This window comes from Dermatophagoides pteronyssinus, unplaced genomic scaffold, assembly GCF_027571235.1.
Source record: "Dermatophagoides pteronyssinus isolate colony J.1.1.1.1 unplaced genomic scaffold, Derpt_VIB-CSIC_2022.12 sq0047, whole genome shotgun sequence".
Classification (NCBI taxonomy): Eukaryota; Metazoa; Arthropoda; class Arachnida; order Sarcoptiformes; family Pyroglyphidae; genus Dermatophagoides; species Dermatophagoides pteronyssinus.
In genome coordinates this window covers 1-25,229 of record NW_027461570.1, presented here as the reverse complement: position 1 = coordinate 25,229, position 25,229 = coordinate 1, and the positions used below count along the sequence as shown (strand labels likewise).

Genomic DNA, 25,229 nt, shown 5'->3' with positions numbered 1-25,229 from the left:
AAAGGTTTATTATGAGAAACTAATAATAATTTGTTCACAATCGAATAGTAGAAGAGAAAAAGAAGAATTTTCGATTCGTTTCAATGATGACAAATCATTAAGGCAAAGTATAAAGCAATGTACGAATTAAACGAACTTTTCTTTCTATCAAACAAAAAAAAAAAAAAATCCAAATCAATAAGAATTTTTTCTTCTTTTGGTTGTTCGATACAACAAGAAATAAATTATGATATTGATGATGATGATGATAACGACTTACATTAGTAGTCATTTGTAGCCAAAGAAAAAAAGCAAAGAAGAAGAAAGCGAAGTAGAAAAGAAACGGGCAACATCGATAATAACCGTTTATTAGTATTTTGGATCGATACAAAATTTTTTTTTTCGTTTTTCATCTGTTTCTTTCACTGTTGTTTCCGAAAGACAAATTCTTCACTCTTATATATAGTATAAATTACATTGTGACATTCAAGTGAGAAACAAAAAAAAGTCAAGTCAGAAAATCTTATTTAAAAAAAAAATGTTGAAGGAAGAGATGAAAAGGGATGCTAATGAGAAGAAGCCAAAAAAAAAGTTATCAAGGATAAATGTTTTAGGATATCAATTTTTTTGGTTTTGTTTCGGTTCTGGTACACAAAGTTTCATCATAATTTTTTTTTTTTGTTGCTCATTTTGAATGAACGACAAGAACTGAATCAATGACTGAATGATCAACCAAAGAGAGAGAGAGAGAGAGAGAGTGGGAAAAAATTGGATATTGAAATTCAATTTTCAAACCATCATCAGTAATTTCAATTTTTCAAATGTTTTTTTTTCTACTTTACAAATTCCATTACCAAAAAAATAAAAATCAAAAATGATAGCAATTCCACTCGAAGAACAAAGAAAGAATGGAATTGAAACTTTTTCATTGGAGAATATTCTTTGTCTGATTGTAATGTTGCTTTTTTTCGGAAAAAACAAAAAAAGATGATGAACAAAATTCTTTAATTCTGGAATGTCTCTGGTTGTTGTTTCACATTTTGACAACTTGAAAATAAATAAATAATTAAACCATGAACAATGAACAACAACAACAGTGATCAGTCAATCATTTTCAATGTTCGTTTGTTTGTTTGTTTCCTCATAAGAAGATTGTTGATCTGTTTCTTTTGTTTTCAACTTAGAAAAAAATTATTTATTCTAAGTGCTGTTGATGAAACAAAGATTTATAACCAAAATAATCTATTCAGATCTGTGTTTATTTCGTTAATGACAATCAAATTTAAACAAAACAAAACAACAACAACAAAAATGGAAATTCTCAGCATCATTTTGACCGAAAACTGAAAAAATTTTCAAAAAAAGTGAAAACAAAAACAGAACAAAGATATCACTGTTGTTGTTGTTTGTTGTTATTTCGCGTTTATTTTCGATCAATATATGTGAATAAAGTCAACACTATTTGTGGGTGTCTAGTGTGTTAGTGGATTGAATGATGGTGGTCTGATGTTTGTCACTCACTCACACACACACAGTATCCAACATCGATTGAATTAAAAAAAAAAATTCAAGGCAAGAAATAAAAACGACCGACATGACATTGATAATTGAATCATTAATCATTTGAAAATTTCTTTTTTTTCCCAATTCCATTCGTTCGTTCACATTCAAAAAAACAACAACAAACGAATTGATGTTGTTAAGATCAAAGAAAAGTCACTATGTTTATAGATAGTGACATTTTCAAGTGTAATAAGATTGAAGAAACGAAAAGAAGAAACATCAACATAGTTTATCTAGTTGGCCTTTTTTTGTTGAGCCTAAAAAGATTTTTTCAGTTGATTTTTGTGTTTTTTTTAGCATTCTCCATAGAGATAGCCATTGATAATTTGTTTGAATTTATGTTCATCATATACAAGGATGTAATAATCCTGGGAATCCTTGTCATCGTTTTTTTTTTTTTGCTTTTGCCAATTGATCAATTAATGATGTTTGACAATTTCTTTTTCTCAATTTGTCAATCCCTCCCCCGCTCCAATAAGAGTGAGAAAAACCATATTGCTTCTGTTAAGCTGATTTGAATTAGGCTTTATGTTTTTGGCATCAACAACAACAACAACGACAACCCAAATCCAAAAGCCAGCAGGCAATTTCCTCATTTCTATTCAATTTGATTAAATGTTAGATATTCAAATTCTTCTTATGTTAAAATAATTTTATTCATTTCTGTTTTGTTTTTTTTGTTTTATTCCATTATCATCATTTTCATTACATTTCAAGATTAAATAAATTTTGTTTTTGTTTAAATGTTGTGTGTATTATCAGTGAAGGAAAAAAACAAAAGAGAAAAATTTCCTATGTACATATTGCGAAAACAAACAAACAAAAAAACAATAATAAAATGAAAATTGTCATTTTTTTTAACGATAAAATTTGACATAATATTCGTCCGGATTTTCAACACATATTCACAATTGAATTCATCCATGAATGACGGTTATTTAAAGATGAAAATGGAGAGAAGGAAAAAAAACAACGCAAATTCCCAGGAAAATTGAATTTCCTTTTTTTTCTGTTTTCTGTTTTACATTTCAAAGAGTTATTTGATTTTTAATTTTGTTTTTTTTCTTTCTTTCTTCCTCCTCACTACATTGATTTGTTTTATATTGAAAATTGGTTACACACAAACACACACACACACAGAGAGAGGGAATTTCGTAATACAAATTTCTTTATTTTGGATTTCTATCAATAAAAAAAACAATCAAACAAACAAACATAAAATAAGGTTTGCAATGTTTTCAGTGATTTAAACTGAATATTGAATTTTTCGACAGTTGCTTTTCAATATTTTCACTTTGGAACAAACAAAAATTACCATTTTTCTTTCATTTTAAACTCCCCCAAAGAAAAAAATAAATAAATAAAGATATCAAATTCAAATTAACATGTAAAAAGAGACACAGAGAAAACCACAAAATATTAAAACAGCATAATGATATGGATTTTTGTCTGTGTTTTGTGTGTTTTGATGTTTTGTGTAAAAAAAATTTCATTCTCAAAACAAAATAAACAATATTTACAACAGAAAAAAAAACAAGAATGTTTTACATGGAAATTCTTTTTACAAAATGAATGAATGAATGAATGACAAATATCAGGCTTTAATCACATTAAAAAAATGATTTTTCATCATCTATGTTGTTGTTGTTGTTGTCCCGGTTGTTGTTGTTGTTATTGTTGTGTTGTAATTAACCGTAAGCTATTTGTATTCGCACAACCTCTTGTCGATTGTTGTCGTTGTAGTAGTTGTTGTTGTTGTTGATGATTGTTTTGATTACCAGCCATTAATGTTTGATCAAAATTATAGCTAATATGTTGTGGTTGTTGTAAACGTCCTAACATTTTTTTAAATGCATGTTTAAAATTTTCATTACATAATGCATATAAAAATGGATTTAGAAAACTATTCAGATATCCTATGAAACGTGAAGAAACAAAAAAAATATTTTTTTTAGACAAAAATCAATGAGAAAATAAAATCCAACAAAAACAAACTTACCCAACCAAATAGTCACCTGATGAACAGTTAAACTAATACAATATGTACAATATGCTGTTACAACATAGGTAATTATATATGGCATCCAACAAAGTATAAATGCACCAAGTATAACACCTAATTGTCTTGCTGCTTTTTTTTCCTGTCGTAAACGTGAACTTTCTTCACGTTTCAATTCATTCCGATGTCTTTGGGCAGCCGTTATTAATGGTGATTGTCGTTGTTGTTGTTTTTGTTTTTGTCGATGTTTACGTTGATTATTATTATTATTATTATTACATTTACAATGATCATCATTATCATCAGCCACTACTGTACTAAATCCATCACCATTATCAATAACATCAACATCATCATCATCATCATTACAGGTAGTTTCAATTGAATCAAATTGATCATTCTGATTATATTTTGTTGTTGTTGTTGTTAAACGAAATGATTTCATTCGAAATGAATCATAAAATGAATTATTAGATAATCTTTTCCAATTACAAACATTATTTTTATTATTTGTATTTTTATAACCACAAGATGATGATGATGTTTTTATTTTATTATCACAGATCAATGATGATTTACTATTATTATTATTATTTTGTAATTTATTATTATTATTACGATTTTTAATTAATAAAAATCTTGATTTTTTTATATTATAATCATTATGATTTTGATTACATAATGAATGATTTGTTGATGAACCATATGATGTTTGTTCACATTCAATTGGTAATGTTTCGGGAATTTTTGTTATCAATTTTGCGGATGTTTTTCTTAATGATAATGAAGACATTGATGATGATGATGATGAAAATGTCTGTTCATTACTAGTATTTGTTTGATTATTTTTCAATTCAATTGATTTATTTTTGTTTATTGATTTTTGTTCAATTTTTGTTGAAGAAGAATCGATATCAAATGAATCGTTTTTTCTTCGATGATGATGATTATTATTTTTTACGCATAATTTATCCATATGAACATTATTATTATTTGTAACTAAAATTTTGTTATTATTCGATTCACAAACATCATTATTATTATTATTATTATTATTACATAGATTTGTTTCCGTTGATAATGGTTTAATAGTAGCCATAGACATTGTTGTTGTATTTAATGTTGCGGTTGATATATTATTAGCTAATGATGATCTAGCTATATTTTCTATTGATTTTGGCTTTAGGCTTATTTCAATTTGTTCCAATGATTTAATCGTTGATACATCTTTGAACTTTTTATCATTATTGTCGTTGTCGTCGTTGATTTTTATTGCCATTTCTTTTGTTGTCGCTGTTGTATCGATTACGGCTAAAAATTGTGATGAACAAAGAAATAAAAAAAGAAGAAGAAGAAAACATGAAAAAAACAGTCATTTATTTTGTATCTATTGAATGTTAGCAGAAAAGGAACAAAATGAATCTTTTCGGCCTTGGTATACACGGTTAACATTAGTTATTTTTTTCTCAAAAAAAACCCAAACATTATTGATCAAAACAGAAAACAGATCAGAATAGCGAAGATCAGAATGAACAGAAAAAAACAAAATCCAATCAGAAAAAAAAATCAGATCGATATTTTGTTTTTCACTCTCAAATATACTTTCAATTTGATCAAATCAATATTTTGTTATCATTTTTATTTTTTTAAAAAGAAAGTCAAGATTCAAATATTATGCAAATCAATTTTGTTGTTGTTGTTGTTGCTTGTTATTTCACATTAATTATGATTGAAATATGCATATACAGACAGACAAACATACAAAATAAAGAAAAGAATAAGTGAGAATATCGAACAATGAAATCAACAACAACAACAACAACAACAACTGATCATCATCATTTTAATGTCCTGACCGATCGATTGATTTCTTTCTCTCTCTCTCTCTCTCTCTCTCTCTCTCTCTCTCTCTCTCTCTCTCTCTCTCTCTCTCTGTTTCCATTCAGTTGATCTGATTTATTTTGATATGAAAAAAAACCGAATAAATGAATGTATGAATGGATGAATGAATAGACACACGTCTTCGTTTCATCTTCTCCCCATAAGATAAAAATACATTCTTTCATTTTTTTTTTGAAAACCATTTATTTTCCCAATGGAATACGAAATAGATATGTAACTAACTAACTAACTAACTAACTAAATATGAAAAAAAATAACATTGAATATTATCCAAAATTCATCATCCATCATCAACATATGTAACAACAATTCATGCACATGTCAATATTTTATTATTAATATTTTCGGTTTGTTTTTGGTCAATTTATGTTTGTTTAACAAACAAACAAACAAAAAAAACATTTGATTTTTTTGTTGAACCAATTTCTTTAGAATCATTAAATATATTGAAATTTTAATTAACTAGAATCTAGTCACTAGATGTTTTTGTTTCTTCACTCAAGTCTTTACAATCAAGTAGGTAGATAGATATTCAATCAATAAACAGACGAAAACAGTGTATTTCATCAGTGTAATCTCTTATTAGAGATCTATTGATAAGTTTTTTTTGGCTTCAATAAGATTTTTTCCAACGAAAACAAAAAAATTCATTTACTATGTTTTCCTCCCCCCAATGTAAGAACTCATTCTATGATCGATTTTTATTGATTATCAAGTGTGTATGTATATGATACATACACCTACACAATTCTCATAAGGAATTCTTATGGAGAAACACAATTAGAGAATCACAAAAGCTCAATCTTTCGACAATAGAGAAAGAACGAAAAAAAATAACAAATAACAAAACGTCAAAATTTTTTTTTTGTTTTCATCAATTTATTCACCAGAAAAAAATATCTTCAATAAGTTTCAAAAAGAAAGAATATTGATATTTATTGCTGTTTGAACACGTTTTTTTAATTTTCTACGTCAATGTCTTTCTCATCAATGAAAAAAAACGGTTAGTTGTTGTTTGTCATCATATACGTCAATTGATTGAATGAAAGAATTTTTTGAACTGCTGTTTCTTTCTTCAAATTAGAGTTTGAAGAAAGACAAAAAAAACAAAGCAAAGTGAAAGCAAAATTCCTATGATGATGTGTTTTTGGCAAAAATTAATTATTTCTTTCTTTCAAGTATTTTTCACTGATATGACAGTGAATGTATCTTTTTTATATGTAGGATGTGAAAAAAATAAAGATTCTCTACACACAAACACGCAAAGATGACTAATAATGATGATGATGAAGAGGATGATGATAAAAATAAAATTATGGATTATGAATGCCAAACGCACACACACACACACACACAGAGACAACGAACAAACAATAAATACATGTTTTGGAGTGATATTCACAATATAGATGATGAAATAATGATGAAATGATGAATAAAGAAGAATATTTCCAAAATAGAATCATGTCACGCTAAGAATTTTTTTTAATCTTAACATTTAGGTTTAGGTTGTTTTTTGCTTCTTATTATTCTTTACTTATTATACATAAACTTGATTCAATCAAATTCCAATAATAAAAACCTAATAATATTGATTATCAAGAAAATATATTGAATAGACCTATCAGATTGATTCTTGTTGTTGTTTTTTCTTTCCTCCTTGTTGTTGCATTCACAGGTTAATATCATTACTTTTTTGTTTTGTTTTGTTTTGTTTGCTTGGTTAAATAAAGTTTAGTCAGATTTTTTTCTTTTTTCTTGTTATTGAATTAATTCTTGTGTTTTGTTTTGTTTGTTTGTTTGTCTCCCTTTTTTTCCCATTGATTATCATGTGTTTTGTTATCAAGTGAGTCGAAATAGGAAAAAAACAAATCTGATTGAATGGAAAAAACAGAGAGAAAGTTTTGTATTACAAAACATGAATAAAGTGACAAATGGATGGAGAAAACAAAAAAAACTTTTGTTTGTTTTTGACAGTGAAGCCAACATTTTTCAGATTTCGAAATTGAATAATGTTTGCTTTCCTGCCTTAAATGTTGTTGCTGTTGTTTGGATTTGATTTGATTACGAAATTGATTGAATAAATTTTTTCATTGTTTTGTTTGAATAGCAAAATTATGGATAATTTTTGAGTGCAAAAAAAATTAATTAATCATAGTTATGAAACACACACACACACAACGTAATTATGAATTTTTTTTTCGAATGGAAAGTGAAAATTATCCCACATAATGATCATTTCCTTTGATAATTATCCTAGTAACGAGAAAAGATTATACCCACGTACAAAAGAAAAAAAATTACACAGATTTTCAAATGAAACAAAAATCTAAATTACAAATATAGATCAAGCGTAGAGCTATTTATAATAATGAGATGCTTTAAGAGAGAGTGAAAAAAAAACTTAATTTTTTCTTCGTTTAAACACCCACACTTGTTCCAAAAAAAATATGTTAATGTTTTTCCATTAGAAAATATACAACAACAATAACAATAATAATCATATTATGAGAAAAAAGAAGAGTAAAGAATCATCATCATCCATTATCAACAATCATTTTGCACTAGAAAAAAAATAGTCCAGTATTTGTTTACTATAGTAAATCTTTCTATTATTTTTTCAAAAGAAAAAAATTCAACATTTTCTTTGAATTGATTCGAATAAATTCTCACTAAATGTTTGCATTCAAAAATACAAAAGAAATAACGATGTTTTATGCAATTTATTTTGAGTTCTTCTTTTTTTTTTGTTGTTGTTACTACAGTGACAAACAAACAAACAAACAGATAAATATAAATAGATATCCCCTTTCTTTGTGAATGATGAAAAAATAAATTCTCAACTAAAAAATGATAATTCATTATTATTATTATTATTGTTATATTTAAATCTGATTTTTGGAATTCATTCATGTGTTTGATATATACATAGAGAGAGAGAGAGATATACATAGAGAATCATATATGAAGAGATATGAATGGGAAGAAAAGTGTTAAACAAAAAATTGAAATTAAACATTTTCTTTTTTTTTTGGTTCATGCATCGATACATGTTTTAACACTAATTTGAATATGAATAAATTCTTTATTCAAACATTTTATTATCATTTTAAACTGTTAGAATTGTTTTTTTGTATTCAACCATATAAAATGGAATTATAAATTGGCAAAAATGCTTTGTTTCTTCCTAAAAAAATCCTAATGATAATGGAACAAAGCAATCAACAAATTTGAATGATAAAAAAATGATTTAATGTAGATGATGATTTTGGGAACAAAATGGAAAAAAATGAACAAAATATACAGTGTTTATTTGGGTGAAAAAATCATATATGAATGAATATGGAAGAACAACAACAAAAAAGAAGTAAAAATTAAAATCTCAAAACATCATTAGTAAATTTCCTGCTATAGTTTTCCTTCTAGGTTTATGATTATTTTCATTGCTTTTTGCTTCTTTCCAATCAATTTCGACTGTGAATATATGTAATGTATTTTAATGATCATCTAACAAACATTATCAATTTGTTGTTTTTCATTATTGGTTATATGTTGACCTTTACCAAAAATTTCCAGAAAAAATGTTTATTTTTACATTTACTTTTAACACTTGAACATCACAACCGCACACTATAGACATAGATGTACTGATTATAAAAAAAATAACTATAGACTATAGCAAAACCAAATCAATCGAAAGAAACAAAAATATTTCAATTTAATAATGATAATGATGATTGCCACCCATATACTTTACCAATTAGTATTTCATGTTAAAAAATCTTTTAGCTAAAAAGAATTCAATTAAAATTTTGTCAACATTATCTATGTCTATCCTGGATCATAACTGTAAAACAAATAATAATAAATTTGAAGGACAGAAACTGGAGAAAAACAAAACAAAACAAAACAAAACAATAATAATGAAAATTCCATTCTATTTTGATGGTTCATTGATTCTTTATTTTCAAGTTTTTCCAAGTCCAAACATCATCATTAAAATTGATGCCATTTCGACTATATTACTTTCTTTTCTGTTTTTTGTAAAAAAAATTTTCACTTTTTTGGAATTTTTCCTTCTCCATTTTCATTCAAAAATGAGAATGAAAATAACAATTGAAAAATTATAGAATTTTTTTCTTTTCTCCCTATTTCGCAGTTGAAAATGAAATTATTTTCAACTGATGATGATACTGATGATGATGATTTTTTCTCTCTCTTTTTGTCGACAAATGAATAATGTATATGCGTTTAAGCAATAAATTTGTTTTTCTTTTTTTCCTGATCCAAAGTTATTGCCCAATAAATGCCAAAGCAAGAGAGAGATTCAAACATTCTTCTTTTTTTATTTTGCACACTGACAAACATTCATTTCGAATGAATGATTTTTGCTATTTTGTATCAATGGTGAATGGTGAATGGTGATGATGATGATTGTTTAGCAAAATTGTGGCCAAATTTGTTCTCTACTCACTCTATTTATCAATTTTGATTATTCATTCGTGGAATAATCAAAAACATTTACAATGAAATCCAACAAATGTGTATTGGATTTTTTTATTCTGATCATTTCAAAACATTTATTGAGATTGTATTTTTTTGCTTCGAAAAAGAAAAGATATTTTAATGCTATATATGTTTTGTGTTTGTAATAAAAATAAGTGATTTTTCATGTTTGTTTTTTCTTATTCAATTTCAAAAATCTTTGATCTAGGAATTCTTTGTTTGTTTTTTTCTCACCAAAGTTTAAAATTCATTGTATTTTGTTTTGTTTGGTAACAAAAAAAAAAAATACAAACTTTTCTTTTCGGTCCGGCTTCATTTTCCGGAAACAAAAAAATATTGACAACAACAATAATAAGGAAGCTAGCAAAGCAAAGCAAAACTTTTTCACACAAAACGAAAACCGGCCAAAATTCCTTTTTTGTCAATTAATCAAATAGTATAATTTTTCCTAATTACTTGAGTATTGGAGAGAGAAAGAGAGAAGGGTTATCAAGATTGAATCTGATCTAAAAAAAATATATACAGATCACTGGATCGCAATGTTATTTAATAATGATTATATAACAATGATATAGGAGAGAGAGAGAATGTTTTTTCATGTTCATTAACTGTTCTATATAATCTTCCTCATCATCATCATTATTAATTAATTAATTAATTAATCGAATAAATAAATAGTTTTGAATTGAGCCAGAAAAAACAAACTTAACTTAACTAAACTAAACTAAAAATACTGGAAATAAATCAAGAAAGAAATTGTTGAATAAAAAAAACAAAAATAGATAAAAGCTAGGTCAAAAAAAAATCAGTGCAAGCTAATTTGTTTTCATTGTTTTTTTTCTTCTTTTCATTCAAAACAGTAACAGTAACAATAAAAAAAATATCTATTCCCTATACGATTCTATTGAAGAAACTTTTTGAAATAATATTGTTTCTATTTCCGGATTTACGATTTTCTGTTTTCTGTTTCTGTTCTGTTCTGTTTTGATCAATATGATAAACAATGAAAATAAAGTCATAAAACCAAATAAAAAATAAACAATACACGTTTTGCAATCATTATTCGTTTCATATTGAATGAATGAATGAATGTAATTCAAATTCCGTACATGTGTGTGTGTGTAATTATTTGAAAGATTAATTTTTTTGTTTTCTTTCGGTGATAATCATTATTATCAATATTTCGAATAAATAGAGAGAAAGAGATCAATGAATATAAATACTTTGTTGAAGATTAGGTCAATAGTGTATCTTAATTGTAATTTTCTTTTTGTTCAGTTCTCAACTCACGAATCTTTCTCCTGTTGTTGCCAAAAATATGAAATTCAATTATACAAAAGAATCTCTCATAATAATAATGATGATGATCATCATTCAATATCCAAGTATCATTTTCATCTTTAATTCCTTTCTTTCGAGAAAACGAAGAAAAAATGTCAATGTCCTTATATATAGAGAAAGGCCAAATACCAAACTTGATTGGATCGAAATAGAAGCAGATTTTTTCGGAACAGAAAACAATGTGAAAAATCATTATTCTTTTTGTTTTATGCATATTTTGTCAAAAATATTCATCTTTTTCTTCTTCAATCAAATTCAGATTGTTAATATTAAAAAAAACAGAATAACCGTTCAATGAAGTGTGTGATAGGGAAAGAAAACGATGAAAACATAAATTAACTTTGACATTTGAACATTCTTAGATCATTCACAAAGAATCAAGTATAGCAGTAGTAGTAGTAATAGGATAGGATCTATCGATGACAATGTTAAGAATGGAATTTTTCTTATTTTTTTCTAATCTTATCTATCATTGTCGACAATGGGGTTTTTTTCTTGGAAACGAAAAAAAGGGAAAAGAAAAATGGATTGGAATTCTTCAAATGATTAACAACAACATTTTCAATGGGGAGAAAATTTTTATTTTTTTAAAAATAATGGCTGTATCAGAAAGTTGATAATAGCATCATCAACAACAACAGTAAATGACAATCGACAATCAATGATGATTTATGGATTTATATATATGGATTCTCTCTTTTTGAACGATTGATTTTTGCTTGATTGATTTTTTTTCTTTCTCTTCATTGAATGAATGAACTGAAAACTAAAAAAACTGAAAATAAAATGGCTAAACAACAACAACAATGTTTGTTCACAATCATCAATCCATCGTCAAAATAAAGAATGAAAAACGAAAAAGATTGTCACCGAAACGAAAAAATCCAGAATATTCTGGAAGCGAAAAAAAAATTAATAGAAAAGATATTCCAGCTAAACCTTGATCGGAAGAAAAAAAATCCATAGAATACGGTGAAAAGAAAACGAAAAACCACAACCGAACACAACACAGCCGGATAACATAAATGTACGGAGAAAAAGAAAAAAACTTTCAAAAAATCAACTTTTTTCACAGTGGTGATGATGATAAATTTGGTGTTTGTCGTTATTGGTGTTTGTGGGTGTTAAAAAACGACAACTACACATTTATTTATTGTGTTTGGATTGCGTTTTGTTGTGTTATAACGAAAAAAAATGGAAAGAAAAAACTGGATATGATTTGTTTCCATTCTCTCTCTCTGTTGTGTTTGTCCATTCCATGTTTTTACAAGAATATTGACCACCATCAACACTGGAGTAACATCACCTTGTTCTCAGTTTTTTTCTATTATTTATTTTTTCGTTTGTTTGTTTGTCCAGTTTTGTTTGAAAAAGTTTGTTTACATACATAGTTTTTTCTGTTTGTTTGAATGTAGGATTAAAAAAGAGAAAAGAAAACTATTCAGTCCGGCTATCCGGATTGTATTTCGGTGTATTTTTGATCAATTGTTTGTTTGTTTTTTTGGCTGATATGCTTTCTCTTAAGCTACTTCTCGTTTTGTTTTATTCCGACTGATTCGATAATAATTCTGATCAAACAAACAAACACACACAGTACTTGTGAAGATTTTCCCATAAATATTCTTTTTTGGAAATAAACGATAAGCAAAACAAAACTGAAAAAAAAATTGAAAAATTCAATGTTGGGAAAAACAAAAAAATCAAATCCATCAGAATCAAGCATTCGGTTTTTTCAGTTTTTCATCGCAGAAAAGAAAAACAATTCAAACGTTTGTCAGTTTCTTTTTCTTTTATCGCGAAAAAAAGAAATCAAATTTTTGAAATTTTCAATGAAAAAATTCTGTGAACCCAAGAGATGTGATGATCATGCAATATTTATTCATCGTTCTCTCTCTCTCTCTCTCTCTCTCTCTCTCTCTCTCACTCTATCACCATCATGTCCAGTTGTGTATTGACAGGACCGCCATTGTTTGTTTGTTTGTTGGTTGGTTGGTTAGCTAGGCTTGATATTTGATGTGTGTTGAAAAACACATCAATAATAAAAAAAAATTTCTGATTCAATTTCTGGATTTCGACACAAAATTGAAAAGCAAAAAATAAGAAAAAAAAAGAGTCAAAAGAAAGAAGAAAAAAATTAAAATTTGAAATTCAAAAATTTTTCTTTTTCTTCTTTTCTTTTCACAACATTCGTGATTTCCCACCAAAAAGAAAAAAATTGTTGATTCTTTAAATTCTGGTATGAAATTTCGAAAAAACCAGAAAAAAAGTTCAGAGAAAAATTGAAAATCAATTTTTTTTTCTTTGCACTTTTGAATTTCTGACCTAACAAAAAAAATTGAATTGAAAACTAATAAATTAAAATTTCAAATATCAGAGATTCACTCTTTTTGTAAATATAGAAATTTTTTTTATGTAAAAAAATTTACATTTTTGAATTTTTCTTCGTCGTCGTCGTCGTCTTCGTTGCTTATTTTGTTGATGATGATAATGATGATAATAATTATTCATTGTTAAATTTAATGATTTTGTTGATGATTTATTCATATTTTCAAATGGATTTAATGTTGTTTTATTCATTTCAAGTTGTTGTTGTTTTTGTTGTTGCTTTTGTTGAAAATCACAAACAGTATTCAATGAATTTGAACGTTGTTTATCTAAAAATTGTTTCTCTGGTTGATAATCTAAATTCATTCTATGAATATTTTGATCATTATTTTCACTGTTGTTGTTGTTGTTGTTTACATTCAAGTATGTCAAATTTATTGAATTGCTTTCGATTGAATTTTTTGTTGTTTTGGTTGTTATTGGATAATCAATATATTCTACTTTAACATTTATATCGGAAAAATGTTTTCAGGCAACAAACAAAATGATGAATTCAATTGATTTGTTGTTGTTGTTGTTGTTGTTGTTATTGAAGATGATGTTTGCATTTGTTGTTGTTGTTGTTGTTGTTGTTGACAATCAACATTTACATTTTCATTATTCTTTATTGAAACATCATCATCATTATTAGAAGTTGATGGTTGTAAACTCATCACAGTCAATTGATTGAAATAGGCAATTTTTTCAAAATTTTTTTGATGAATTTCATTAAATTTTCCGGAATTTGTTGATGATGATGATGATGATGAAATCATTGATAATGTTGATGCAGTCGATGAAGATGATGATGATGATGATGATGATGATGATGAACAAAATTGTTTACAAGATGATTGTTTATTTTCACTAATATTATCACAGTTATTTGAAGATTTTTTAATTAAATCATCGTTATCATTATGATTATGATTTTTCAATCCTTTATTGATTCGTTGTTGATTGAAACATTTTTGTTTTTGATTATTCCAAATAATACGATGACCATTATCATGGCTGATTCGGGGTTTTTTGGTTTGGTTTTTCGGTGGTGAAAGAGAAACAAAAAAGAAAAAATTTATTAGAATTTTGGCTGCGCAAATAAATTCAAAAATTCAACCATGCAAGTTTTTCGTTCATTTTTCTGTGAATTTAGCTTGCAAGCAAAAAAAAATGAAAGGAAGAAAGAAAAATATGAAATTTTTTTTCAGTGAAAAAAAGAAAGAAAATAGCAATCAATTTTTCTTTCCGACAAGGCAAACAATTTTGTTTTTCTATTCTTCAATTCTCACTGAATACAAATATCCAAAAGAGCCATAAAAAAAGAAAGAAAGAATCTTTGGTTCAAAGCACACACATATCATTGTTTTGAATTGCTTTTTTTAAATTTGTCGATTTATTATGGAAAAAAAATCAAGGAAAGTTTAGAAAAAAAGAAAAAAATGGCGGAATTCTGCCTGAACAATCAGACAAAATAAATCTGAAACAGATTTTTTTTTGTTTAAAATGTTTGAAAATTGTAAAAAAGAAAATCTCCTTACCTAAGTTGTTCACGTTTAAGATCACGTAAAAACAATGATGATGTTGATGATGATGATGGTAGTGCGGGTTGAGATATTTCAGTTATATCATCATCATCATCATCATCCTCATTATCAACATTTTCTTCTTCTTCTTCCTGCTCAACATTTGAATTTTTTCTTTCCATTTCCATTTGTTGTTGTTGTTGATCAATTGGATTGATTTGGTTTGAACATGTTTGATTCAATGATGATTTTGATTGATTTGGTTGGTTTCGTAATTGTGAATTTAATGATGATAATGATGATTTGGATGATTGGGATGATGATGATTTAGAGTATTTTTCTATCACAGCAAAATTAATATTTTCAGAATTTTTCATTTTGTTTGATTGTTGTTGTTGTTGTTGTTGTTGAAGATCATCATTATTATGATCAAGATTAACACTAAAACTTTCACCAGAAGAGTTGGTATCTACATTTTGTTGTTCAATTGATTGTCTTGTTGTTGTTGTTGATTTATTTGTTGTTGTTGTTGTTGTTAAAATTGATCTTATCAGCTTGAAATGATTGAAAAAATTCATTGATAAAAAACGATTTGATACGGATGGCGCTGTTGTTGCGGTTGCTGTCATTGATTGTTTACGACGATGACAACGATTACATTGATCAAGATTAGAAGTAGCGGTTGGATTTTTAATGATTGTCATATTGTTGGATGATTTTTTCATTAATGATGAACAACGTTTTGGAAAATTTGATTGATTTTTAGTTAATGTAATATTCATTCCATTTGTTGTTGTTGTTGTCGTTGCCATCATCATTGATGAATGTTTTTGATGATAATGTTTACGTAACTGTTGTTGTTGTTGTTGTTTATCACTTTTTTGTTGTTGTTGTTGTTGTTGTTGTTGTTTTTGATCTGTTGTTGTTGATGATATACTTTGATTATTTTTTGAATTTTTTTTCATTAATATCATTATGGATGATGATTTATTATTATTAGTATTATGACGACGATTATGATTAATTGTATCACTAAAATTACCACGACGTTTAATTTCACGAAATATTTTATAATATAAAATCATCATTAATGTCATTGGTACAAGAAAATTTGCAATCGATGTTGTTATTTTAAATACAACTGAATCGGAAAATTCCGTTTCACAAACATTATTCGGATGTTTACGTATACCATCATTATACCAAAGATGCCAACCTTTAATTTTTTGAAAAACAAAAAAAAAAATGATAGCCAGAAAATTAGTTTAGTAGAAAGGATAACCAATAAACGTTTATAAGCAAAAATTATTCAGGTTGAAAATCATTCAATGATTCTGTGTTTGTTTTGAATGTCCAAAAAAACTTGTTTCAAAACAAAACAAAAGAAATGACATGGACACATACATTCTATCTATGAATTTTGCAAATACATTGTATTTCCTTGTGTTGAAACAAACTTGATGATTGAGTAAATATGATTCAAATTCATTTTAATTCATTCTCTGTATCTATCTCGGTGTGTTTGATTTAGAAATGAAAGAATTTTTTTTCCCCGGTAAAATATCAACAACAACAACAATAAACTTTTTCTATAGAAACGTCATCCAAGCCAAAACATCTGTTACGTTTGATAATATTCTGGCGAAAAGAAAAAGAAAAAGACCAAAACATGATATCAACTTTTGTTGTTGTTGTTGTTGAATTAGACAAGGTTTTTTCTGTTGAAAATAAAACGATTGAATTGAAAAAAAATAGAGAGAATTTCATTTCGAGTCCAAGGTTTTTCTTTTTTTGCTGCATTTTTCATTTTGATGAATGAAATGACAAAGCAAGAGAGAGAGATAGAGAGATAGATTCATCTCGTAAAATTCACATTTTATAGGCCTAAAAATCAAATTTGATAAAAAAACTTTTATTTTTTGCAACTTTCATTTCCAATTTTTTTTTTCGTATTCAACCAAAACTTGAAATGAAAAACAAAAAGTGAATGAAGAAATTAAATTGTAAACTTTACGTTGTAAACTTTTAGGCAGAAGCTGAAAAATGATTGTAATAACAATTGATTGGAAATTTATTTTCAACAACAACAACAGCAAATGAACAATTTTGTGGTTGGCAACAACACCAACGACAAATTAATCATCATCTACAGATTTTCCATGCGAAATTCTTTCGATTCTGTGCTAATGATGTGGACTAATTTTGAAAACGAAAATCAGGAAAACTTACAAAAATCAGAGAAAACATACAAATTTTGTGTTTTAATAAATGGCAAATGGCAAAATATGAAAAACATCAAAATGATTTTCAAATGTCATTTTTGTTTTTTTGTTGTTTTTCGTTCAACTAACGAACGAACGAACGAACAAACATTCCAGCAATTCAATACCAAAAAAATATATTTACATAACTATCAAACAGATAGTCAATTCTTTATGAAAAACCAACCTTGAGGCTATATTTTTTCCCCCACTGAATTTGAATGTATTTACAGAGAGCGAGAAAGATGGATAGTTTATGGGGGAAAAATAAAAAAGGCAAATGAACTAAACTGATTGGCAATTTTTTTTCGGATTGTTTATTTTAGCTTTGATTTTTGCTTTCTTTCTGATCATTACCTCATCAACATCATAAATCAAATTAAATCAAATCCAAAAAACATACACATTGAAATGATCAACGAGAAAAAAATAATAATTTATTTCACCCTTTTCATTCATTCATTCATTTCATTTCAATATCAAAAAAAATGTTTGACAAGATTTGCTTTGAAAAAAAGTAAACTTTTCCATTTCTGATTACAGAATTTATTTATTTATTTTTTTTGCATTTGAACTGGGAAAATCAAAAAGAATCAGAATCAAGTGAAAATCATGAATAAAATGTATGAATGACTATTTTATGGTATAAATGAAAGCAGATTTCTTTTCTGTGCTTATCGATTGATTTCGTCAAGATAAAGTGTGTTTTTGAAACTTTTTCTTTCTTTCTTTTGTGTAGATAACAAGTTTTTGGAAACTTTTCTTGTGTTAAATAGTAAAGAAAAAACTCAAAAATTTGAAAAATGTATTTTTTAAATTAGAAAATATGATTTCGTTTTCCTTCGACAGTAGAAATTAAAAATCAATAATTCATTCAATGAAGAAAATGAATGATAAAATGAAAATTAATATCATTCATCATGATTTATTGCTGAAAGAAGAAGAAGAAGAAGAAGAACATTCGATTTGCATTTATTCACATTTATTTCTTGTGTTTCTCTCTTTCTCTTTTGCTCTCAGATTAAAATCCATTTGTTTGGTTTGGTTTTTTTTATTGGAATTTCTTCTTTTTTCCGGATAAAATTTCCCAAAATCAAATGAATCGTTCATGACCGAATTCCATTCTATTTCAAATTGTTGAGAAAATAAAATACAAATACAAAAACGAATGCAAGAGAGAGAGAGAAAGAATTGTAACGATAAACGATCATCATCATCATCTAGGGCCATTAAGAGAGAAAAGAGAACCCAAATATATAATGGACATGAAATTTGTAAAAAAAAAGCTTTCGACATTTGTGAATTTTTCGTTTTTGTAACAAAAAAAACTTTACTTCATCATCATCATCATCATCATTGTAGAATTTAGTAATTTTAAATTTGTTTTCTCTCTTATTCGACCCAAAAGCAAATTGAAAAATTGATAAGAAAATTGTCTAATACAAGTCTATACACACATAACAATCATAATTTGTTCATCTGAGACGGGGGAAAACAGAGAATGTTTCTAAATTTCTTTCGATTCTTGCAATTGAATTTGATTGCAAATTGATTTGAACAAAAGAAGAAAAAACGAACCAAACTACCAAATTGAGAAAAATCATTTCTTCGAGGGACAATCATCATCATTTTATGAATATTTTTTTCTGTTTTCAAGTTTCGTGATAATAAAACATTTGCAGTAGAAGAAACTTGATTTGGTTAAATCTTTGATTTACCGGAAAATAATTTTCATAACAACAAAAAATACAGAAAACAAGAACTTTCGTGTTGCCATACATTTATCAAGAGAAATATAAATATTTCAATAACTGATAATATAGAAAAATGCCCAAAAAAAAGATAATCGATTAAGCGTTTTCTCATGATCAAGTGAGTTAGTGAATGCGACCAAAACCTTGAATGTTTGACAAATTTTGTTTTCCATTTTTGCTACCAGAATTTTTGGGTGAATAGTAAATGATCATCATTAGAAGTAGCACGGAATTTCGGTTTTTTTCTGTCGATTGACAATCTCCACCCGATTTACAGTAGTGGTGGATTTGGAGAAAATGAACGTACAAGCAAACAACACTAAAGACAATCGATGAACCATATTTTCTTGATTCTTCCTTTTTGATTGTTTTAGAGAAAACAACAAACAAAACAAACAACATTCGTGGATTGAAGATTTTTGTCGTTTGGTTTTTTCCTCTTCTTCTTCTTCTTTTTTTCTCAGCTTCATTTGATTCATTCGATTGATTTTTCTGTTTGTTTCTGCCTATTTTTTACAAAACCAAAACCAAAACAGAAAAAAATTACTATTGGCAGAAATTTAAAGGAAACAAATAAAAAATGAATTTTTGACCTTCAGTCCAATTCAATAATCAATTCGGTCAACCATATTTGATACACGATGAGAGAAAGAAACGAAAAGTATCGTTAGTAGACATTTGAGTAAATAAAATCGGAAAAAATAAATCGAGCGAAATTGAATGAATTGAGAAATTTAGAAAGAAAAAGATGAAAGAAAAATGGAAAATTTTTGAAAATTTTTCCACTGTTCAAACATAATTTCATATACGAAACTGTGTGAGGCAATCCTTGTTATTTTTTGCACTTTTTACTGAAATTCTCTTTTTCTTTGCTTTCGAATGGAATTAAATTCAAGAATTTTTTTTTTAAATCAATTTTCATTTTTTTAAATTTCATTTTCTTCTTCATCGTCGTCTGTCATCATAATCTTGTGGTTTTTTTTCTTGGTTTTCTGTGGAAAACAGAAAATATTATATTCATAATCCATATAGAAGACAATGAAGAAAGAACCAAAGTATATAAATGTCAAATAACTACTACAGCAATCATCATCATCAGGATAATGTGACATATAGCAAACATACACACAGCATGAGATGATTTTCATCATCGCAATTTTCAAAAAAACTGATGGAGAAAAAAACTGATGGATTTTATGTTGTAAAACTGAACAGATTTCAATAGGAAAACAAATGAATCAAGAAATCAACATAATGGACAATACAATTTCAAGTTTTCGGATAATAATAACGATAATTATTTGAAAAAATTCGAGGAAATAGAGAATCATCATTCATGTTAAATTGTCATGGTTTCGTTTTTTGGTCCATTTATGTGGTTTGCAAGCAAAACAAAGCAGAAAAGAAAAATTCTTTGGCCTTAATGATGCTTTTATTCAAAAACATTCATTCAATACTTAGAAACGAGAAAATTTTCATCAATGAAAATGACATAAGCAAAGCAATTATGATGATTGATTGATTCTTATTTTACTATAGAAAAATTGATTATCACCATAGGAATGCGTTTCATTTTATTTCAACTAAGCCGAAAAATTGCCGAATCAAACATTTGTATGAAACTTTTGATTTCAGCAAAAAATAATGCAGCATTTTTTTTTGTTTCAATTCTTTGAAATGAACAAAAATCTTGTTTGATTTTTGGTTTTTGGGTTGAGATAACATCATATATGAAGAATTTGATTTTTGGATGCTGCTCACTACCTTAATCAATTGACTTAATAAGTATTTTCAAAAACACATTTTTCTATTTTTCTTTTCTTGAATTGGTTTGTCAGGATATACGCAAAAACATCAATCAATCAATCTAATCAACAGAAAGAGAAAAACTTTCTACAAAATTGGATCACCACCACCACTGCCACCATCATAAATCATCGATTCATTTCAAACAAAAATCAATTTTCAATCATTTGTCGTTGTTGTTGTTGTAAATAATGTTCAACAAGAAAAATGAAATGTTAAAAAAAATGAAATGAATTCCAATCAATTGACATAAATTCCTGTATGTTTTTTCTTTTCACACATTTCCTTTTTATATTGATTTCAATAACCAGCTTTTCTTTTTTCATTCACTTTTGATAACATCATTGCCAGGATTTTTTTTTCTTGTCATCGTCGTTGTTGATTACAGGGAAAAAAATATGAAATTGATAAGAAAAATTTGAAAAGAAGAAGAAAAAAATGTGAAATTGCATTTCACACATACAAACAAGATTAGAAAAGTGAAATTGAAAGGAAATTACTCGCTTACAAGAATTTTTTTCTTTCTATCTTCTTTCTTTCGTCTTATCAACTTTCACACTTTTGTCATTTTTTTTTCTCTTTTCCTTTTTTTTGAATTTGAATTTGAATTCAAACTTGGAATTTATTTTTTATTTTTTTGCTTCCATGCAAATTGAAATTCAAATTTTTTGAAGGGAGAGAGAGAGAGAGAGAACTGCAGAAAAAATGCATGATTCTTTGATTTGTCAATTTCTCTGTTCTGTTGTTGGAACATTCTGAGAGAAATGTTTTCACAATTTTTTACAAAATAAAAAAAGAGAAAAGTTTTTCGAAAAAAATCCTCTTTCCCCTCGCCAATTGATTTGTCACGCATATTTTTTTCTGCTTTTACATACAGTGAACAACAACAAGTGAAATTTTGCAAAAGAATATTCTGTCAACAGCCATCGAACGAAGTTTTATTTGCGAAAAAATATTCAGATGGAGATATTGTTTTTCGTTCGATCATTCATCAAATGATGATAACGATAATTTTGGTGTGAAAAAGAAAGCCAGAAAAGAAAGAAATTTCAAAAGTTGAAAAGCAACAACAACAGTAAAGATTCACCGCATCCAATGATGATAATAAAAAATTTTCTAAACAATGAAAATAATTGAGCTCAAGAGAGTAGTAGGAAAAAAACTGAAAGGAAAAAACAAATTCACAATTTTCTTAGCATCCTAGAGTCAAGAATTAAACTTTCTTTCCAAAAAAAAACAAAACAAAAAGTTTGTTGTTGTTTTTCTGTTTAAAGATAGATAATGGTTTGGCTATATCAGAAAGTACAGTAAAGTATTTGAACGTTATTCGAGATACACACAATGAATTATCTTCACACAAGGATGATAATGAAGTGTATAATAAACCTCAAGTTTTCCATCCATTTTTTTTCTTCCTCTATTCATTTTTTATTTATGGTGACATGATAAATTACATTGTTAAGGGAGAGGAAAAGAAATCAGAGAAGAAGAAATTATACAACCAACCACCACCAATCCTTTTTAAACATTTTCAACAAGAAACGAAGGGCCAAAAAAGACTTTGTAAAAAAATGTTGGCTTCACTGTCGAACAGAATTGAGAAGAATGGAGGGAAGAAAAAAATTTAATTTAATGCATTTTTAATTTGATTGTTGAATGAGACAACGAGGAGAAAAAGAGAAAAACAATAATTAAATTCTCTATGAGAAATTTTTCGGTAGAATTACTATTGAATTAATTTCTTTTCAAGGATAGGTCTGTGTTAACAAACAGCAAAACAAAAATCTGTTAAAATACATACCAATAATAGGTATTGCCCATAATGCTGATATCATCCAAACAATACCAATCATTGCTAATGCTCTTTTTTTAGTACGTTTACAAAGATATTTTAATGGTGAACGTATTGACCAATAACGATCCAATGATAATATTAATAAATTAAATATTGATGCTGTTGATGCTGTATAATCAATAACTAACCATAATTGACAAACAAATATGCCAAGTATCCAATCACCAAATATAACATATGTTGAACTTAATGGCATAACAATAAGACCAACAATTAGATCAGCTATTGCTAAACTTAATATAAACATATTGGAAACCTTGATTGAAAAAAAGAAAGACAAAAGAAAAAAGCAAGAAAAGTTAAACAGATAAATAGATTAACAGAAAAAAACACATCGAACCTTCTAAGAATATTCATTTTATATTAATCATTACAAAATGAATAAAAGGAAGGGAAAGAAAAAAGTCAATAATATAAAATACATAATAATCGATAATGAATGTTGACATAGATGGATTATGACTAGAAAAAAAATAATGTTATCATCATGTAAATGTTATTAGATCATTCATTTTTTTTACGGGTCATGTTTCTTCCAAAATAAGAATAGAAAATATAGATACAGAGAGACACTGTATAACTTTATTATTTATTCATTTCATTTCACATTAATAATTTTTCTCTGTGTATATAAAAAACTAATGAAAATTTTATCATCATTTTCTATTTGTCAATCTTGTTTGTTATCTTCCCCCTCCTTTTTCTTCTTATTCAATGAAATTATCTTCTTATTTATCATTCATTTCATTCATTTGCTTTCCTTCATAACAAACAAGCAAATATTGATGACATTTTTTTTTGGCCAGAATTTTCATATTTCCCGAATGATGATTGGTAGAAAACATTGGACAAGGACTTTTTTTCATGATGAACGAAGGTAAACGAAAATTGAAAATGATATTATTATTTGAAACACAAACACTAATATCATATAATAATAGAAAGAGAAGAAAAAAATGGATTTGGATTTTTAATCTTTTTCTTCTTCTTCTGAAAAAAAACAGCTAGGAAAGCTAAGAAAAATTAAGCTTTTTAGCACATTTTCAACAGAGTTCTGGGCCTAAGAAAATCATCATCATCATCATTTTTTTCTCACAACACACACTTACTTTCTTTCTTTATAAATTTTTAATAATGGATTTTTCTTCTTTGGTGAAAGTCTTGTTAAATCAAAATCAAAATCAAAAGCAAAATGAAGAAAAAGAAGAAGCTAAAATCCCTATCGGATATATATGTGTTAATAATAATGGTGATTTAGTTTGTGTTTCAAATGATGCAAAGCTACGAAATTTTTCAACATTTGTAATGGTGAACCGTATAATTTTGAAATTTTTCTTTATTTTTTTAAAAAAGATAATTTTACAACCGTGTGTTAATGACTAAAAGATAGTTTTCCTTTTTTTCTCTCTCGATGATTACAATTAATTTTTTTTTGAAGAAAAATTATTTTCAGTTTTAACACTGTAGCAGCAGCAGAATTTTCTTTTCATTAAACAATAAAGATTGATTGTCATAAGATTCTCTGATTATCATCATCATCATCAGGATGATGAGTTTTTCTTCTTCTTCACATATAACATATATTTTAAGAAAAAAATCCTTGAAGATTTTTAATTACGATAACAGAATAAAACTTCTGTATGTAAGTGGTTTTCTTTTCTTTCTGTTTGTTTTTGTTACCAGAAGTAATCAAATATGGCCGATTTGATTTAAATCAGGCTAATTTATTTGATAAGTTTTCGTTTTCGTTTTTGTTGTTGCTACTCTACTCTTCTGAATCTGAATGATTATAGAAAAAGGATAATGTGATGATAATGATAGGGCTATTTGTGAACAGATTTTCTGAAAGATTCGGATGTTTTTTTTCTTGAAATGATTCGCAAATGATACAGTAATTTTTTTTTTGTCTACCAAGAACTCAATTTTGCTTTTTTCTCTGTGAATCGAATGAATTTCTATGAAAAAAAAACAACAACATTCTTATCATTAACACTATGATCATCATCAACAACTTTAGAGAGGCAAATTAACAAAGAAAAATGAAGAAGAAGAAATCTTTAACATACCGTATGAAGTTTACGTTCAGTACGTATTGCATGTACAACCATTGCATTACCCAAAAATGTTAATAATGAAAGTGTTAATAGGCCAATACCTAATGGTATTAAAAATGCTAAATTATCAGTAAAACCATCAAATAATTGTATATTAAATGTTGAACGATTTCCCATTCTATTTATTGAATGATGATTAATTATTGGACCAATTGGACGTACAGATGCAGGTAGAACGCCCATATTATATTATTATTCTGCTACTGATGATGTTGATGAGGATGATAGTAATAGCTTCTCTTTAATCATTTGGAAGAAAAAA

The 25,229-nt window shown here is 26.8% G+C and overlaps 2 protein-coding genes and 1 long non-coding RNA gene across 3 annotated transcripts; all 3 read right to left on the bottom strand.

Moving 5' to 3' along the window:
• Positions 1 to 2,292: 2,292 nt before the first annotated feature.
• On the bottom strand, positions 2,293 to 14,093 carry LOC113791145 (uncharacterized). The gene is made up of 3 exons (XM_075824083.1): positions 13,717 to 14,093; positions 3,542 to 4,852; positions 2,293 to 3,458 (listed from the first exon to the last, which is right to left on the bottom strand). The coding sequence occupies exons 1-3, from the start codon at positions 13,979 to 13,981 to the stop codon at positions 3,214 to 3,216; spliced, it is 1,821 nt and encodes a 606-aa protein (XP_075680198.1). The 5' UTR covers positions 13,982 to 14,093; the 3' UTR covers positions 2,293 to 3,213.
• Positions 14,006 to 25,223, bottom strand: LOC113791144 (uncharacterized). The gene is made up of 4 exons (XM_075824082.1): positions 24,920 to 25,223; positions 22,800 to 23,109; positions 15,193 to 16,393; positions 14,006 to 14,668 (listed from the first exon to the last, which is right to left on the bottom strand). Exons 1-4 carry the CDS (start codon positions 25,148 to 25,150, stop codon positions 14,125 to 14,127), a joined length of 2,286 nt encoding a protein of 761 aa, XP_075680197.1. The 5' UTR covers positions 25,151 to 25,223; the 3' UTR covers positions 14,006 to 14,124.
• On the bottom strand, positions 19,131 to 19,846 carry LOC142646073 (uncharacterized). The gene is made up of 2 exons (XR_012847084.1): positions 19,786 to 19,846; positions 19,131 to 19,698 (listed from the first exon to the last, which is right to left on the bottom strand). It is a non-coding gene; the product is annotated as an uncharacterized LOC142646073 (long non-coding RNA).
• Positions 25,224 to 25,229: the final 6 nt, after the last annotated feature.